At 36.2% G+C, this 18,151-nt stretch overlaps 1 protein-coding gene and 1 pseudogene across 1 annotated transcript in view; one reads left to right on the top strand and one right to left on the bottom strand.

The window, feature by feature from the left end:
- DDX4 (DEAD-box helicase 4) overlaps positions 1 to 18,151 on the top strand; it is a 66,773-nt gene that overhangs the window by 43,149 nt on the left and 5,473 nt on the right. The window contains exons 9-16 of the mRNA XM_060007037.1: positions 929 to 976; positions 1,081 to 1,128; positions 1,354 to 1,496; positions 2,134 to 2,286; positions 3,420 to 3,574; positions 6,735 to 6,864; positions 8,245 to 8,411; positions 15,337 to 15,482. Of these exons, the coding sequence (XP_059863020.1) occupies positions 929 to 976; positions 1,081 to 1,128; positions 1,354 to 1,496; positions 2,134 to 2,286; positions 3,420 to 3,574; positions 6,735 to 6,864; positions 8,245 to 8,411; positions 15,337 to 15,482 (990 nt within the window). The remainder of the gene's footprint in view (positions 1 to 928; positions 977 to 1,080; positions 1,129 to 1,353; positions 1,497 to 2,133; positions 2,287 to 3,419; positions 3,575 to 6,734; positions 6,865 to 8,244; positions 8,412 to 15,336; positions 15,483 to 18,151) is intronic.
- Positions 10,450 to 11,320, bottom strand: LOC132422235 (inorganic pyrophosphatase pseudogene; annotated as a pseudogene).

The following is an 18,151-nucleotide window of genomic DNA, read 5'->3' as shown; positions in this document are numbered from 1 at the left end:
TCACATGTAAAGATGCTATATCTAGTTAGCCTTTCAAATCTAATGCAGTCCTTGTTCTTTTTTTGTGATAGTACCTGAAAGTGGCACAATAGATGACTCCTTGTCTAAAGATCAGAAAGATAGTGTATAGAAAGGAGTCAATACGGCAGACCTGACTGCTGTTCTTTGAAAGACCTGGCTTCTGAGAACTTGAATTTAGGGTTCTCACCACTCTTAACTGGTGTGAGTGGCTCACTGTGCCTAAACAGTTTGTACAACTGTGTGGTTTATGCTGAATACCTGCTTTTCTTCTGGGAGTCTGGAAGTTTGGTACATGCCAGGCAGAAGGTTCCTGCATTATCAGCACCTCATAAGAACCCTGGATATTGAACCTCTAATGGGCTTCTCTGGTAGACAGCATTTCCAACATGTTGTCACAACTTGTCCTGTGTGATACCAGTGGAAGAGACTCTTGAAAGCTTGGTTGCCTGGTTTTCTCTGGACTTTTCCCTGTACACCTTTTTCCTTTGCTGATTTTGCTCCCTATCCTTTCTATGTAATAAGTCACAGCCATGGTTATGACTATATTCTGAGTCCTAGCAAATCATAGAACCTATGGGTTGTAGTGGGGACATCCCAACAAAGATGGATTTTTAGTTCCTTTTAGAAAATACATTCTTTTGCTGAGGAATATAGGGATTAAGAAAGAGACATAACAGTTTAAATGAAAGAATACTAATATGTTATAACAGTGTAATCATAAAATCAGCATGTTGAATGCTAAGGAAACAAAATGTTCAGGGTTCTATTTATCTTAATTGTGTCAAGTATTATTTGTACGAAGGGACTTTATGCATTTTCAGAACTTTTTCTCTTTGAAGATAAGCAATGAAAAGAAAGATGTGCATAATCTTGTATCTTGACTGTATCTTGTGGATTTCTTTAATAGGTGGTTACAAAGGTTTAAATGAAGAAGTAATTACAGGCTCTGGAAAGAGTAAGTTTTACTTTAGATAAGGTATTTGATTTTTATAGTGAGCATTCTTTTACCCTTCGATTTTTAAGAACATTTATCTGTTTTTCGATTTGATTCCTTTTAAGATTCTTGGAAGTCAGAAGCTAAAGGAGGAGAAAGTGGTGACACTCAAGGTATATTAATTTTTGTGTGATCCACATGAGTGTATATTGCATTTTAATACAAATACAGAATATTTAAAAACAGAGGTAACTTTTTAAAATTTGAAGTGAAAACTTTAATGGTAAACATTGGGAATTACTACAGTATTTAAAATTTGAGTTTGTCAGTTTTTGTATGTTTTCCCTCTTATTTTTATTCTAGTCCTTGTAATGTAAATTTTCTTTTTAAATTCTAAGGACCAAAAGTGACCTACATACCACCTCCTCCACCTGAGGATGAGAACTCCATCTTTGCACATTATCAGACAGGCATAAACTTTGACAAATATGATGCTATTCTTGTAGAAGTATCTGGACATGATGTACCACCAGCAATTCTGGTCAGTGTAATAATTGTTTCTATAATGACTGTGTAGCAAACTTCGGTTTTTAAAAATTTAGTACATTTCTTTAAGTTGGTATTAAAGAATACAAAAATTTCATCTTATTCTCTAATGTCTTAGGTTGGAAATTTAGAACCATGACTACCATCTACATTAGAATTAATTGCTATGTTGAAAGGGAGGGTACTATATTTCCTCCCCACCTCCCAAAACCAGGATGAGAACTTTATTTAAATTCACTAAAAAGGATACTTTTCCTAGAGATCAAGATTTCTGCTTCCTAAGTGTGTGAGAAAGTGTGTCTTAGGGGAGTGGTTTTCTAAGGAGTGGGGGAGCCCAGAGTCCCTTGTTGGTAATGAACCATTTTTACTGATTAGAGTTATTTGTATCTCACAGGTTTTAAGGGGACAGAAAAGAGTTTCTAGAACCACTGTCTATACGGAATATTCCTTAATTCTATCAAGTAATAACATACAGGTTCTGGATACTACTTTTGAGTGGGGGCATATTTGTAAAGTTAACATAGTATATAAAGTGGAATTAACAACTTGAAACTAATTCAAATAGAATATGTTTATGGAATGACCTGTATATGATATATGGAATTTAATCACTGCCACCTGCTTTTTTTTAGACTTTTGAAGAAGCTAATCTTTGTCAGACACTGAATAGCAACATTGCTAAAGCTGGTTATACTAAGCTTACTCCTGTGCAAAAATACAGTATTCCTATTATACTAGGAGGAAGAGATTTGATGGCTTGTGCTCAGACAGGGTCTGGAAAGACTGTAAGTCACTTCCCTGCATGTATTCTGCCCCATATTCAAACTGCTACTTTTTGAACTTTGGTTCTTCCCAAGTGAAGATTTCAGTGAACTGTCATAAATATTCATGTGTGTTTGCTTCTGATTTCTGGTTTTATTGAGGTTTGTGTGCTTCTGAAGAAAGAATTTTGAACTATTTCCAGAGTACTTCATAGATTTTTAATCTCTAAGTGTGGTCAGCTTTTTCTGTGCAACATAGTATCTAAAACAAAATGATTGAGGGTCAAAGCACCAAAGTTTATAAGCCACAGAGAAAGGTAAAAAATAATTTATGTAATACAGCTGATACAGTTTTGGAGTCAAGAGAATGAGAAATAGCTGTAGGTATTATACCTGTTCCTTAGTATGAAGTGACCTCCGGTTATGCTAATTCTAAAAGAACTCTGATGGGACCAGGTTGGTCTTAGGACTAAACTGTGGGGTTTGTCTATTAAATAGGGTTCCATGAGATGAGTATTAAAGACTGTCATTTCCAGGATGATAGACTCTTGGTTCATACTGTATTAGTCTTAAAAAACTTCCATAGTAGAGTTGAAGGGAAAATAAGTGAGTTGTATAATACAGCAGCTGTTGTGTGACTTAAATGTGGTTTTGAAGGTAGATTTTAGTGTCTTATTTGTTTAATGAGAAAACTATAGCACAAAGTTTCTTGCCACATGTAACTTTAATAAGGGTGATATGTTTAGTAATCCAAATGAATGATTTCCCAAGTTTTGCTCTGCTTGTGGACCACTTTTGTCATGCATTCTGATAATTTTATTCCTACCCCAAAAGGAGTCATTTAGAATGAATGCTGCATGCTGCATTAACCTCTAAAAATAAGTTTATTTAGAATCTGTGGCTGTGCTTTTTAAAAAAAGAACAAAAGATATTTTCATAGGGTAGATTAACTATCAGACATTTTATATTGTATAATATGAGCATGAAGACCTAAATGTTAAAAACTCGTGGAAATAAAAATAGTTTTCCTTTCTCATCTTAAATTTACCAAAAAGATGAAAGAAGAAGCTAAAGGATATGAAGACATGAGGAATAGGTTGCCATAGGGAGAAGGATGATGCACTATACATTTGTAATTTATGGAATTTAACTTCTAGGCAGCTTTTCTCTTGCCAATTTTGGCTCATATGATGCGTGATGGAGTAACTGCCAGTCGTTTTAAAGAGCTGCAGGAACCAGAGTGTATTATTGTCGCACCAACCCGAGAATTGATCAGTCAGATCTATTTGGAAGCCAGAAAATTTTCTTTTGGGTAAGTACATCTAGAATGCCACTCACAAACAAGTTTTTCTTTAGAGAATTTTCTTACTTATTTTGGGAAGAACACAGTGCATGAATAAGAATGCACTCATGTAATTGATTGAAGTTTCCTTTTTCATAATCTTGTTTATGGAATCTCTTTATTTTAAAAAGAAACATTCTTATTAAAAATTAGATGATAATAGAAATAGATAAGACAATAGTGAACATATTGGTGTGTCTTCTGGTAGTTTTTAAATGTATGTTTAAAAAATGAACTTAGGGTGTTCCTAATAATTTTCTGTTCTTTACACGTAACTTAATAAAATGGATAACTGCTTATTTAACAACCAGACCTAATTTTTAATGACTTTAAGATTGCCCATGTGTATGTATTTTATTTCTCTATTTTGGGGGATTTAGGTTGTTTCTAATTTGGAGCTACTATAAATAAAAATAATTCTTGCTGTAATGAACAGCTTGCTATATAAATTTTTTCTACTTTTATGTTTTAAGTATTTTCTTAGAGATTTTTATAAATTTAATGTTAAAGAATATGGACTTATTTTAAAGCTTGCCTTCTACCAGCAGTATATGAGAATGCCAATTTCACTACACACTTTGCCAGTATTTGGTATTAGTTATTTGTTGCTGCTTACCTTAAAACATAGTTGCTCAAAACAATAAATATTATCGGGCTTCCCTGGTGGCGCAGTGGTTGAGAGTCTGCCAATGCAGGGGACACGGGTTCGTGCCCTGGTCTGGGAAGATCCCACATGCCGCAGAGCGGCTGGGCCCGTGAGCCATGGCCGCTGAGCCTGCGCGTCCAGAGCCTGTGCTCCGCATCGGAAGAGGCCACAACAGTGAGAGGCCCGCGTACTGTAAAAACAAACAAACAAAACAAAACAAAAAAACAATAAATATTATCTTACAGTTTCTGAGGGTTAGGAATTGCGGAACAGTTTAGCTGGGTGTTTCTGACTTGGGATCACTTATGAGGTTGCAGACAAGATGTCAGCTAGGATTGCAGTCATCTGAAGGTTTGACTGGATCTCTGTGTATGGATGCTTGATTGTCCTTAGGAAATGACAACTGGCTTCCCTTAGATTGAGTGGTCAATGAGAAAGAGCAAGGAGGAGGTTGCTATGACTTTTATAAAACAGTTGCAGTCACTTTGGCCATATTCTGTTAGTTACTAAGCAAGTCAGTAAGTCTATCCCATACTCAGGACTGGCTATATATTTTGCTAGAACTAGTGCAAAATGAAAATGCAGGGTCCGTTGTTAAAAGATTATGAATTTTAAGCAGCAAATATAGAACATTAAACCAAGCACAGGGCTCTTCTAAGCTTGGGACCCTGTATGACTGCACAGGTTGTACACCTATGAAGCCAGCCTTGTACACACCTATAGGGGAGCGGAGTTAGGATCTATATTTAAAGGAAGGAGTATTGAAGAATTTATGTACATATTTTAAAACCACCACAGGTATCTTCATTTTTTTTTCATTTATTTGGTTATTGAGAGGTTGAACGCTTTATACATTTTCTTTTGTGAATTATGTATTATCTACCAGTTTATCTATTGGGATATTAGTGTTTTTCTTTACAATTTTTTAGAGTTTTCTCTGTATAGAAGCTTAACCTTTTATTTTGTATAAATCAGTTTATTTAAATGAGAGTAGAAAAAATTAAAATTATTAAAATCCCTTTAATGTCAAGTTTGACAGATCTTTTGGAAAAAGTAGGTGTACATTGCTTATATCAGTGTTTATTTCTTGCTTATCCCCATGTAGTATGTTGCTCTTCAGTCTTTTAATTTTACTTTTTTTTTAAAGCTTTTCCAGTAAATTTTTTAAAATTTTTACTTATTTATTTTATTTTTGACTGTGTTGGGTCTTCGTTGCTGTGCGCGGGCTTTCTGTAGTTGTGGCGAGCGGGGGCTACTCTTTGTTGTGGTGTGTGGGCTTCTTATCGTGGTGGCTTCTCTTTTTGCGGAGCACGGGCTCCAGGTGCGCAGGCTCCAGTAGTTGTGGTGCGTGGGCTCTGGAGCGCAGGCTCAGTAGTTGTGCCGCATGGGCTTAGTTGCTCTGTGGCCTGTGGGATCTTCCTGGACCAGGGCTCAAACCCATGTCCTCTGCATTGGTAGGCAGGTTCTTAACCACTGCGCTACCAGGGACGTCCCAACTTCAGGCTTTTAAATCACGTAAAAGATAACAGTTTTCTTTTTTAAAAAACGAAAGCATATGTATGATAAATTCAGATAATTATGCACAAAATGAATATTAGTACATGGATATTTGTTGGAACATTTTTGTGGCAAAAAACTGAAAAGTATCAATGTTTATCTTTAATTCTCCTCTTCAGAGTTTACACACTATTAACAGTTTATGTGAAATAGCTGGTGCACATGTATGCACTTTAATTCTCTCAACAAATGGTGGCATACTAAGCTTGTTGTCACCCTGTTTTTTAAAAGTTGTGTATGTTGGAGCTATTGTTTACTCTAGAACTGTACTCCTTTTTATGAATGCACAGTATTTCTTTGTATGGGTGGGCTATAATTTTAAGTCTTTTATTGTTAGACAATTAGATAGGTTTCAATCTTTTGATACTAAAAATAATGTTAGTAGTGAATATTATTTTACAGTCATCTTTACCCATGTGTGGGGACACATCTGAAGGGAAAATTCCTAGATGTGAATTTATTGGGAAAAAGATATGTTTTAAAATTTTAATAGAGATTAAAATTGTGAAAGGTGTTGTATCAGTTTATCCTCCTGAATGCCAGTTTCCCTATGCCCTGGATAACATGGTATTATCACACTTGAGGGAAAATGTTGTTAGTCTTCATTTATTTTGCTTTTAAAAGTAATGTTGAACTTAAAGTGTTTAAAAACCTTTGTATTTTCTGTGAACCATTTGTTCATGTTTTTGGCTTATTGCGTGAGTGTTGGTCATGTTTATCATTGTTTTTGAAGAGCCCTTTATCAGACAGGTTGCAAATATTTTTTTCTCACAGCTTTTCAGCTTCTTTCTGGGAAGAATTTAATTTTTTTAAAATTATGTTGAATGTATTAGCTTTTCCTTTATGGATTTCATTTTACATCTTGTTAGAAACAAATGGCTAATTTTCAAGTAACTAGAAAGTGGCATTTACTTTTATTGTTAATAGGACTTGTGTAAGAGCTGTTGCTATATATGGGGGAACCCAGTTGGGGCATTCCATTCGACAAATAGTACAAGGCTGTAATATATTATGTGCTACTCCTGGGAGACTGATGGATATCATACGTAAAGAAAAGGTAGGCTCTAGAGGGATAACAAAGTTGTGGTATTGATTAATAATTTTTTTTGTTTGGGGAAGAGAGAGATTGGTATAAAGATACATATATTTATTACAGCACCATTTATATATTAGGCCCCCATCAGATGCTTTGAATGCATTCTCATATAAATCTTAAAATAATGAAAATAGGAGGTAAATAGTATTTTCCATTTTATACTTGGGAAAACAAGCTTAGTGAGATTATGTAATTTATTTTAAACCTCTCAGTTAGCTCTAGTAAGTGATAGAGCTAGGGTTAGAATCTGGATCTGATTCCAGAATCTATATCCTATACCCCACTACACCGGGAGAGAAATGTAATAAGTGGTTTTATCTAGTTTCATATGTCTTGATGAAATAAATTTTTTTTCCTGAAAGAAAGCCTTTGTGGCATCAGTAATTTTGTCTTCTGTTTTAGGTGTGGGAGTGATTATTATCCAGGACTATTAATTTTCTGTCTTCAGAAAGAGATTTTAGGGCTATGTGTTTCTTTTTGGTATTCACATACCACAGTACTACATCTCTGTATCAATATTTTCAGTTCACTTTCATGACTCTGATTTGCTTTTTTAAGGCCCTTCTCTAAAGGGATTGTTCAAAACATGCTGTTTCTGCATAAAGGGACTTTTCTTAGGATACTTATTAAGAGTATCCAGAGAAATCCACCTTGATTAAACATCTTCCCTGGGGTACCAAAATAACTTGTTTTCTTTTTGCAAATGTGTGTCTGTTTTTAGCACTAAGTATCCATGATAGGTTAGAAAAGTTTCTCAGTTGTTCCTGAGTGATTAGAGAATGGGGGATTTATTAAGGGTTTAAAGGAGTTAGAAATAAGTTTAGCAGTTACAAGACATTTGAATATGTCATGCTGTTAAGCAATTTTATTTTTTACATTAAAGAGTCTGACTTTATCAGATAATATAGTCTAGATCTGTGCTGTCCAGTACAGTAGTCACTAGCTACATGTGGCTATTTAAATGTCAAAGTGATATAAAATTAAAAATTCATTTCTTCAGGCACACTAGCTACATTTCAAGTGCTTATAGCTGCATGTGGCTACTGGCTAACAGTGAAGATACAGAATTTTTAAGTAATTACAGAAAGGTGTATTGTGTAGTACTGATCTAGATGTTTTGGTTTCTTTCTTATAAAATGTTTTATAACATAAGGCAAAATTGAGAACTGAAATAAACACTGGTAGTATTACCTAAACATAACAGTTCTCTTTGTTGTATGCATTTATTTCTAATCTTCATCCTTAAGAATATATTAATAGTTGGAGTTGTAGAGAATATTTTAGTTTAATACATTAACTAGTATGCATTCTCTGCCCTCACCCTTGAAAATATCCTTAAAGATTGGTCTCAGACAAGTCAAATATATAGTTTTGGATGAAGCTGATCGCATGCTGGATATGGGTTTTGGACCAGAAATGAAGAAGTTAATTTCCTGCCCAGGAATGCCATCAAAGGAACAGCGTCAGACCCTTATGTTTAGCGCAACTTTTCCAGAAGAAATTCAAAGGTAAATTTTTTCTTCTTAAAAGTAGTTGCTATGTACTTGATGCTTTTATAGCAGGAGAAATACTGTGAATATCTTATTTTTGAGAGATTTACTTCATTTAATCCTAAATTTAAGATTGTAACGTAGGTAGTTTAGAAGTATTTCCAGGAAGTTTACCCTATTTTTCATTGTTTCTTACCTTAATTCCTGGCTTTACATTAGCATCACATTTTATTAAAGTCTGTGTGTGTGTGTGTGTGTGTGTGTGTGTGTGAGAGAGAGAGAGAGAGAGAGAGAGAGAGAGAGAGAGAGAGAGAGGGAGGGAGGGAGGGAGGGAGGGAGGGAGGGAGGGAGAGGGAGAGTGAGCGAGCGAGCGAGCACATGAGTGCAACACCTAGCTAGGATTTAATAAGTGCTTACTAAATGAAATTATTTTTATTGTTGTGCCTTCTCCTCAAACCAAATAATAGAGCTTGGGGGAATTGTGCTTGTGTTGGAAAATTTATATACCAATTTCCGCAGATATTTGAGTATCATACCACGTACTCTGTGGTCTGTGAGTTCTGAGATTAGGATGACACATTCCTGCTAGAGTGGTGACTCTACCTCCTGCCTGCTGATCCCTTGGCCACAGGGAACCTGAAATGCCCATGCAGCAGCTCTAGCTTACAGTTCAGTAAGACTCTTCCTGTTTTCTCTGGTGGAACCATTCTCTCTTTGGGAACCAAGACCTCCAAAACTGCAGAACCTATACTTGTAGTGGGGGTAGGAAGCACAAATTTCCCATGTGGGTCACTGGAAGTGATGGATGGTATGTGGACCACCCTTGCTTGTATCTCTTGGTTCACAGACCCATGTACCACATGAAGATCTTTGATTCCTACTGAAAGATATTCCATCCTCATAAAGAATCACTTCCAAGCTGTCCCTTTAGCTGTTCTTTCAGTGGACAGTTCCAGTTTGTCAGGCTGGCAACTTCTGGGTGTTGTGATATGATATGGACCCCATGGTTGTGCACCTGCTGCAATACCACCTTTGCTGAAAGTGGATCCCCTGGTCTGATAGAATGTTACGTGGGGTCAAACACTATCAATTTGTATTACTTATTAGATGATTTTAAAAGCCTTTGTATAAAGTTAAAAAGAGCTCTTTACTGAGGAAAAAGTCTAAATCGTAATAAAGCATTTGGCCAGTTGCCAGGATTTTTTTCTTTCTTAGTGGTACATAAAAGAATAGTTTCTTATATTTAAATGGTGTCTTAAATTTGAAATGGGGTATCTACATTCCCATCATCATCATAGGTAATTAATACTAGGTGGGTAAATACCTACCTAATTAGCAGGTAATATTCCTGCTGCCTATCTATTTTTTTTTTCAACAAAATAATTTTATTTCTGGGACTTCCCTGGTGGCACAGTGGTTAAGAATCCACCTGCCAATGCAGGGGACATGGGTTCGAGCCCTGGTCCGAGAAGGTCCCACATGTTGCGGGGCAACTAAGCCCGTGCGTCACAACTACTGAGCCTGTGCTCTAGAGCCCGCGAGCCACAACTACTGAGCCCACGTGCCACAACTACTGAAGCCCGAGCACCTAGAGCCTGTGCTCCGCAACAAGAGAAGCAACTGCAATGAGAAGCCTGCGCACCGCAACAAAGAGTAGCCCCCGCTCGCCGCAACTAGGGAAAGCCCGCACGCAGCAATGAAGACCCAACACAGCCAACAATAAATAAATAAAATTTTTTAAAATTTATTTTTATTTATTTATTTCCTAACACGTGGCAAACATATACATCCAGTACGTACTTATCTTGGACATTTATTCACAGATGACTTCCAAACTACAACTGTCTTGATATTTAAGCAGGAACTAAAAGTTATCTTAGTTGATATGAAAGATGCTTTTAGATGGATAACAGTATGGATATATTGCATTGGTCACAGCAGAATTTGATTGATTAGTTCTATAAATTTAAAGCTTGGAAAAGTTACTACTTTTGCATCTAATGCTTTCAGACGAATAGGATGCAGCAATATCAACTTGTATTCCAGAGAAATTTCCTTAGTTTTTCTGGTGATGGAACCACTTATCCCCATCTGTTGGTATTGTGCAGGCAGATTCACATGGTGGTGGTAAAGCATCCACAATGGCTTTGGCAGCATCAGTATCACACTGGAAGGGGATCTCAAACACTGTGGTATTCATGCAACTGATTCCTTTTCCATCAGTTTTCTAAGTCACTAATGCTCTCCAGTAGTCATGAGTGCTTTTAATAATATCAATTGCAAAGTCCTTATCTTTAAATTCTGCGTTGAAAGCAAACTGGTTCTCAGGTTTTCCATCAGGAACCTTGTACCTTCTAAACCAGTCCACAGTAGCTTCCAGGTAGCCAGGTTTCAGCCGCTTGACATCATTAATATCATTATAATTGGCTGCATCAGGATCATCCACATTAATGGCAATGACTTTCCAGTCAGTTTCCCCTTCATCGATCATAGCCAGTATGCCCAGAACTTTCACCCTGATTATTTCCCCTCTTGCACATACCTTGCTTCCAATTTCACACACATCAGTTGGATCATTGTCACCACAGCAGCTGGTGTGTTCACAATTGTGTCCTGGGTCTTCCCAAGTCTGAGGGATGGCACCATAGTTCCAGATATATCCTTTATAAGGGAACAAATTTGCAACATAACGGAGTTTTCCTTTTTTCACATCTTGTTTAATTGGGTTTAAAGGATCCTTTGTAGCAATCTCCCATTTTTGCATTCGACCAGCGTGGTACTTCAACCACCATGTGGAACACATCCTTATCTGCATAAATTGGAATATCATGAAATGGAGATATATATTGTCCTTTTTCATTTTTGAGGAAGACTCAGTACTCGAGGGTGAAGGGTGTGGCGTGCTCCTCGCTGCTGAAGCCGCTCATGATGCTGGAGACCAGCCGCCGCTGCTGCTACAAAGCCACTCTATTTTTTTTTTTTAATTTTAATTTTTTTTTTTTTGGCTATGTTGGGTCTTCGTTGCTGCACGTGGGGCTTTCTCTAGTTGTGGCGAGTGGGGCTACTCTTTGTTGTGGTGTGCGGGCTTCTCATTGTGGTGGCCTCTCTTGTTGTGGAGCATGGGCTCTAGGTGCGCGGGCTCAGTAGTTGAAGCATGCAGGCTCTAGAGCACAGGCTCTGTAGTTGTGGCGCACCGACTTAGTTGCTCCACAGCATGTGGGATCTTCCTGGACCAGGGGTTGAACCTGTATGCCCTGCATTGGCAGGCAGATTCTTAACCACTGCGCCACCAGGGAAGTCCCATCTATTTTTTTAATTTACCCTGAAATAGGAAAGTGTTTGGCCAGATATTGGCCAGCCCAAATGACTAATGTATACTACCGTCAGTCAGTAATATTTGTTGAGGACTTTTTATGAGCCATATTTGATTATAAGCCCTGGGGCTATATGATAAATAGGATAGAGTTCCTGACCTTGAGTTGTTTATATTCTTGAGTTCTTGATGACTTCTCAGTTGCTTTACTGTCTGCATTTAAATGTTACAAGTTGCCTATTATTCTGTCTAAAGTCCACTTTTTTCATTCTACATATTCACTGAACCATTGAAGCATCCATTTCCTTGGCTTGCACTTGTACCTGTTTACTCTCCCAAACTTATTACCTGTATTTTTTTGATTGACGTATAGTTGGTTTACAATATTATATTATTTTTAAGTGCTCAGTGTAGTAATTCAGTATTTTTGTAGAATATATTCCATACAAAGTTATTTTAAAATATGAAGTATATTCCCTGTACTGTACATTACATTTTTGTAACTTATTTATTTTATACTTAGTAGTTTGTAACTCTTAATCCTCTTCGCCTCCTTTACTCCTCTCTCAGCCCCCTCCCTTCTGGTGACCACTGGTTTGTTCTCAGTATCTGTGAGTCTGTTCCTGTTTTGTTATATTTGTTCCTTTTATTTTTAGATTCCACGTATAAGTGAAAACATACAGTGTTTGTCATTCTCTGACTTATTTCACTAAGCATAATAATCTCCAGGTCCATCCATGTTGTTGCAGATGGCAAAATTTCATTCTTTTTTATGGCTTAGTAATATTCCATTGCATATATGTATACCCCACATCTTCTTTATCCATTCATCTGTTGATGGAAACCTAGGTTTTCATATCTTGGCTATTGTAAATGATGCTGCTGTGAACATTGGGGTGCACATATCTTTTCAAATTAGTGTTTTTATTTTCTTTGGATATATACCCAGGAGTGGAATTGCTCCATACGATCGTTCTATTTTTAATTTTTTGAAAAACTTCCATACTGTTTTCTATAGTGGCTGTACCAATTTACATTCCCACCAGCACTACACAAGGGTTCCCTTTTCTCCACATCTTGCCAACCCTTGTTATTTCTTGTCTTTTTGATAATAGCCATTCTGACAGGTGTGAGGTGGTATCTCATTGTGGTTTTGATTTGCATTTCCCTGATGATTAGTGATATTGAGCATCTTTTCATGTGCCAGGTGGCCATCTGTATGTCTTCTTTGGAAAACTGTCTATTCAGGTCCTCTGCCCAGTTTTAAAAATTGGGTTGTTTGTCTTGTACTGTGAAGGAAACCATGAAGAAACACAAAAAGACAATGTACTGGTTGGGAGAAGATAATTGCAGATGATATGTTCCATAAGGGATTATGTAAAGATCTGCTACAACTTAATATGAAAAACAAACAACCCAATTATTACTTGTATGCTTAATCTCTCTCCTCAGCTCCAGACTTTTAGATTTAACTCTTTAGGATTGTTTTTCCTCTTAGATGAATTAACCGGTAACTCATGTTCATCAAGTCCAAAATTGAACCTATTCTTCAGCTCCCTCTTTCCTTTCCAGTTTTCCTTATTGGCATTGTGGTCTTTGGCAGCCAGAGTCCTTTGAATCATATTGATTCCTCCCTCATACTCCTTTAATTCTGCCCTTCAAAAGTGTTCAACTTGGCAGTTATCTCTAAAATATTTCAAATTCGTTAGTTTCTTTATTTCCCACCTTATTTTAGGTCCTTTTCAGTTTCCCTCTGCTCATTGGTGGTAGCTTTCTTTCTAACCTGTCTCCCTGCCTGTAGTTTCATTTTTATGCTGGTAAAAATTCCAAAACAAAGTCTGATCTTTATAGCTATTTATTTAAGATAAACCCTCCCATGTCTTTCCATCTCCACAGACTAACCAACTTTCAAATTCTTTTACACAAGACAGTTTCTGCCTCATTTGCCACTTTTTTACCTGGACCAATGTATTTCTGGCTTATTTAGACTATTTCCTATCAGCCACACAAGCCAAATTCTGTTCCTCCTCATTATTTATCCTTGTGTCTTCTTATGCATTGAGTGCCTTTCCCTAGTCATCATTTTTTCACATTCTTGCTTGCTGCTTCCTTAGATGAAGCTTCAAACTTGAAGACTCTTTAACAGACATCATTTCATCCATTTCCTGCCAGTCTTGTGAAAGAATCCTGTATCTTGTGAAAGGAACTATTTAAAACACTTTTCATGTTTCTTGGAATATAGTTAGGTTCAATAGATATTAACTATTGTAACACTGGATTATTATAGTAAATCATTAAATAATTAAAATATGTAAATATTAACCTATATAAATATTTTAGATTATAGTAATTATTTTTTAATATAATTATATTTATGCTACCTGATATGAGCACCTCAGAGGCAGAGACCATCACATTCATCTTTATACACCCAGTGCCTTGTACCATGTATGCCTGACACGAGGCACTCAGAATATGTTTTCATGAGTGTAAAGGATGATTGACAATTAAGATTTGCAGATGATCTCAAGGTTTGAGAGGGTTCTTGTCTCTAGAGGTAGTATATCAACAGTGTTTTTCTTTTATGGTAAGAGAGCAGATGAAGAGAGAGAAGCAGCAGTGATTTATTAAGATTATGGATTTACTGAGTTTGAACTATTTTCTTGATATGCTAGGAGGTGGCTAGAAAGGGACTGCTTTTGGCACTGCTACATAGGAGAGTATATACATGACTGCTACATGACCTTCCCTTTTTTTCCTTCCAAACTTGCTCTGTAATTGGCAATTCCCCTTCTCCCTACTCCATGTTCCTGGGTGATCTAGAGCAGGGCTTCTTAATTGTGTGCTGTCAGTGAGTTGTGTGTGTGTGAAGATGCTGATACCCCCAACCTTTGAGGTGAGCCTCCACAACTTGGTGTGGCCCTGGCCCCTAGTCTCTTCACATCATCACATTTTTTTGCCCAATTATGCTGTACAAATATTATCATTTTCTATGTTTGTCATGTTACAAAAAGCACTGACTTAAGATCTGGTTTGCTTCTAATACTTCATTTGAAGTATACTAATTTGACAACTAATATTTTCAGGAAACAACTCCTAGAAATAACATACATGAAAGCAATGAATGAAAAACAGAATTTCTGTTGTAGGGTTACATTTTAATTTTTAATAAAAAAATTCCTGCTTGTAGTCTGATACTTAGCATACTTTTTTTTATTGTTATATACACGTTTTATATAGTTTTGTATGGTGAGCACATCCACTTGAAATTACTTATCCGTAATTTGACACAGACTTTTTCACTAGTAGTTGTTAAGTATTTTGCAAAATCTTAACATTTAATACTGATATTTGAATGTACTTGGATGTACATTGGATGTACTGATATTTGAATGTACTTGGTACTGGTATTTGAATGTGCAAAGTACTGATATTTGAATGTACTTGGATGTACATCTAAGTACTTGGATGATGTAAGTATCCACCTTCTCTTATTATAGCTGTTATAATCTGGCTTATTAATATTGAGGTAACACTTGCAGGAATTCAGTAAATATTATGAGTATTAATGGAAGAGGATAAGTTAAGGAATACTCTCTTGTCTTTCTTTCTTGTCTCTTGTCTTTCAAGGTTGGCTGGGGAGTTTTTAAAGTCGAATTATTTGTTTGTTGCTGTTGGACAAGTGGGTGGAGCATGTAGAGATGTTCAGCAGACCATTCTCCAAGTTGGCCAGTACTCAAAAAGAGAAAAACTTGTCGAAATTCTACGAAACATAGGTACCTTACATTGATATAATTATCTTTTGTTATGATTTTGATTTTTACAATAATGACTTCTGGAAATGACTTTAAACATTATTTGGCATAAGTTAAATAAATAAGTTTTCACTGTTTCCTCTTTCTCTAAAGCTCTTTTTCTTATGATTCGATATTTTGGATAAATGATGTAGCAGTATAATCCTTTCTCCTCCATAAATGTTAAAAATAGGAAGAATTTGAGACTTTGTTTGAACAGTGTTTGACAAAAAACTATTCCAGCAGAAATACGTATTTTCTTGTTTTAGAAAATAGAAAGGAAGAGTAACATATCTACATCAAGCTCTGTTTACTCCACTAAAAGTGAAATCTTTGTTGTATTTCTACTTCCCAGTTTCTGCTCTCTAAGGCTTCCTGTATTCATAGTTCAAAGAATTTTGGAGATAGAAGGGACTTTAAAGCTCTAGTTCTGTCCCTTCACAATGTTGATGAGAAATCTATCTCTTTACCCTCAAAAAAATTTTTTTTCAATAGAAAGTTGTATTTCTTTGATTGAGATAGCTTTAGTTTGTGCCTTGAAATAAAATTTTCTAATATGGCCTTTTTTTTTTTTACTTTGCATGGAAATGTCATGCCATATATCCTAGTATTTTACATATTTTTGTTCATATAATTTATCTCTTTTTCTAATTGTTAACTTAAATCTGCTAGCTTTCCTCTTCTGCCTTTAAAATGTGTAGGTTTCATTATTTCATAGTAGTGTACCATCTGCCTTTTTCATAATTTTAAATGAACAGGTGTCAAAGATTTTGTTGAGCTCATTAATTACAAAGGGAGCTAGTAAGATGTTACAGCCAATTCTAAGGAGAATTGAAAAAACACATTTATGTTTATTTATTTTTAGTTTTTTGGCTGTGTTGGGTCTTAGTTGAGGCATGCAGGATCTTTCATTGTGGCACGTGAGCTTCTCTTTAGCGTGCGGGTCTTTTCTTCTCTAGTTGTGGCGTGCGAGCTCCAGAGCACATGGGCTCTGTAGTTTGCGGCATGTGGGCTCTCTCATTGAGGCGCATGGGCTCGGTAGTTGTGGTGCGCAGGCTTAGTTGCCCCACGGCATATGGGCTCTTAGTTCCCCGACCAGGGATCGAACCTGTGTCCCCTGCATTGGAAGGCGGATTCTTTACCACTGGACCACCAGGGAAGTCCCCAGAGAACACATTTATGTATAGGATATCAGGAAAGCTAAGATGGATTTACAAATAGATGCAAAAGTGGTCAGTATCCACAAAGCAATAATCAATTACATTTGAGGGAAAATTTTCATTTGTATTTTTATTGATAAGAATCATTTGCATTGCTCTCAGTTGCAATAGAGGTATAAAAAAATAAAAGACAGTAAAAGACACAGACAACCCTGAAGGGTGTGCTCATCAGTGATCATCTTTGCTCTTTTCTTGAAAAACAAACACACAAATGGTTTATATTTCTTGGTCACTGTTACTCCAAGTGTAGTCTCAACCACTTATGTTAATTATTTTAACTGTAGTAACTTCTATTTCAGAGAGTAAACTAGAGGCAGGGATGGACAGTTGAGAGATGTCATACACAAACATTGTAGCTGACTGCCAGAGCTCATGAACTTTCTATACCACACATATATCTTTCTACACCACACATATTCTTTTACACTTAAAGTAGCAAAATTGAGTAGGTTCTTTTTTTTTTTTTTTTTTTTTTTTTTTTGCGGTATGCGGGCCTCTCACTGTTGCGGCCTCTCCCGTTGCGGAGCACAGGCTCTGGACGCGCAGGCTCAGCGGCCACGGCTCACGGGCCTAGCCGCTCCGTGGCATGTGGGATCTTCCCGGACCGGGGCACGAACCTGCGTCTCCTGCATCGGCAGGCAGACTCTCAACCACTGTGCCACCAAGGGAAGCCCGAGTAGATTCATTAATATGACTCAAAGATATTGCCTCTCTATAGTATATGAAAAATAACAAGCAAAAGGATATAAACTTATGTTTAGTAATTAATGTTTGAGAATTCTATCCTATATTCAGTGATTATTGAGTTAATTAACTCAATATAGTCTAATATTTTAAGTTATCTAAAGCCAAAGATCTTGGAAATTATCTTTCAGATGACAGTATACAAAACGGTAGATAGTGTTGAATAGTCAGTTTAGTTGAACACAGATTTACATTTTCATACACTTAAACAAAACATTATGGAGAATGTTAGTTATTTTGACTGGCAAATCTCTATACATTAAGAAAAACCCAAGTAAAATAAGATACATGTTTGTTTTCTACTTAACACTGATAAATTCGAGAAAATACATTTGTATTTTTAAAACCAAGTAAGTTAGTCTTGTTTACCAAAGATTTCACTTAATTATGGGAACTTGGAATCTTAAAATATTTCTGCTTTAGCTCCTATAGGAAGAATTTTTTTTTAAGTTTAATATAGTTAAAGTATTATGAGTCAATTTCTTTATTTTCCAGGAATTTTAGGAGTATTTATCTCTATAAATTCTCTAATTTATCTCTGTAAACCAATCAGAATTGAGCTCCTTTAAGAGACTTTATAATTTGTTAATACTCTCCATAGAGTATTAACATAATGCTTATACATAGTGGTGGGTAAAGCCCTTTCTGAATTATAGGTACATAAAGAGCTTATAGCTTCATTTCTAC

Source organism: Delphinus delphis, chromosome 3, assembly GCF_949987515.2.
Source record: "Delphinus delphis chromosome 3, mDelDel1.2, whole genome shotgun sequence".
Taxonomy (NCBI): Eukaryota; Metazoa; Chordata; class Mammalia; order Artiodactyla; family Delphinidae; genus Delphinus; species Delphinus delphis.
Note: the sequence above shows the minus strand (reverse complement) of the source record. Positions and strands in the feature narration are given on the sequence as shown.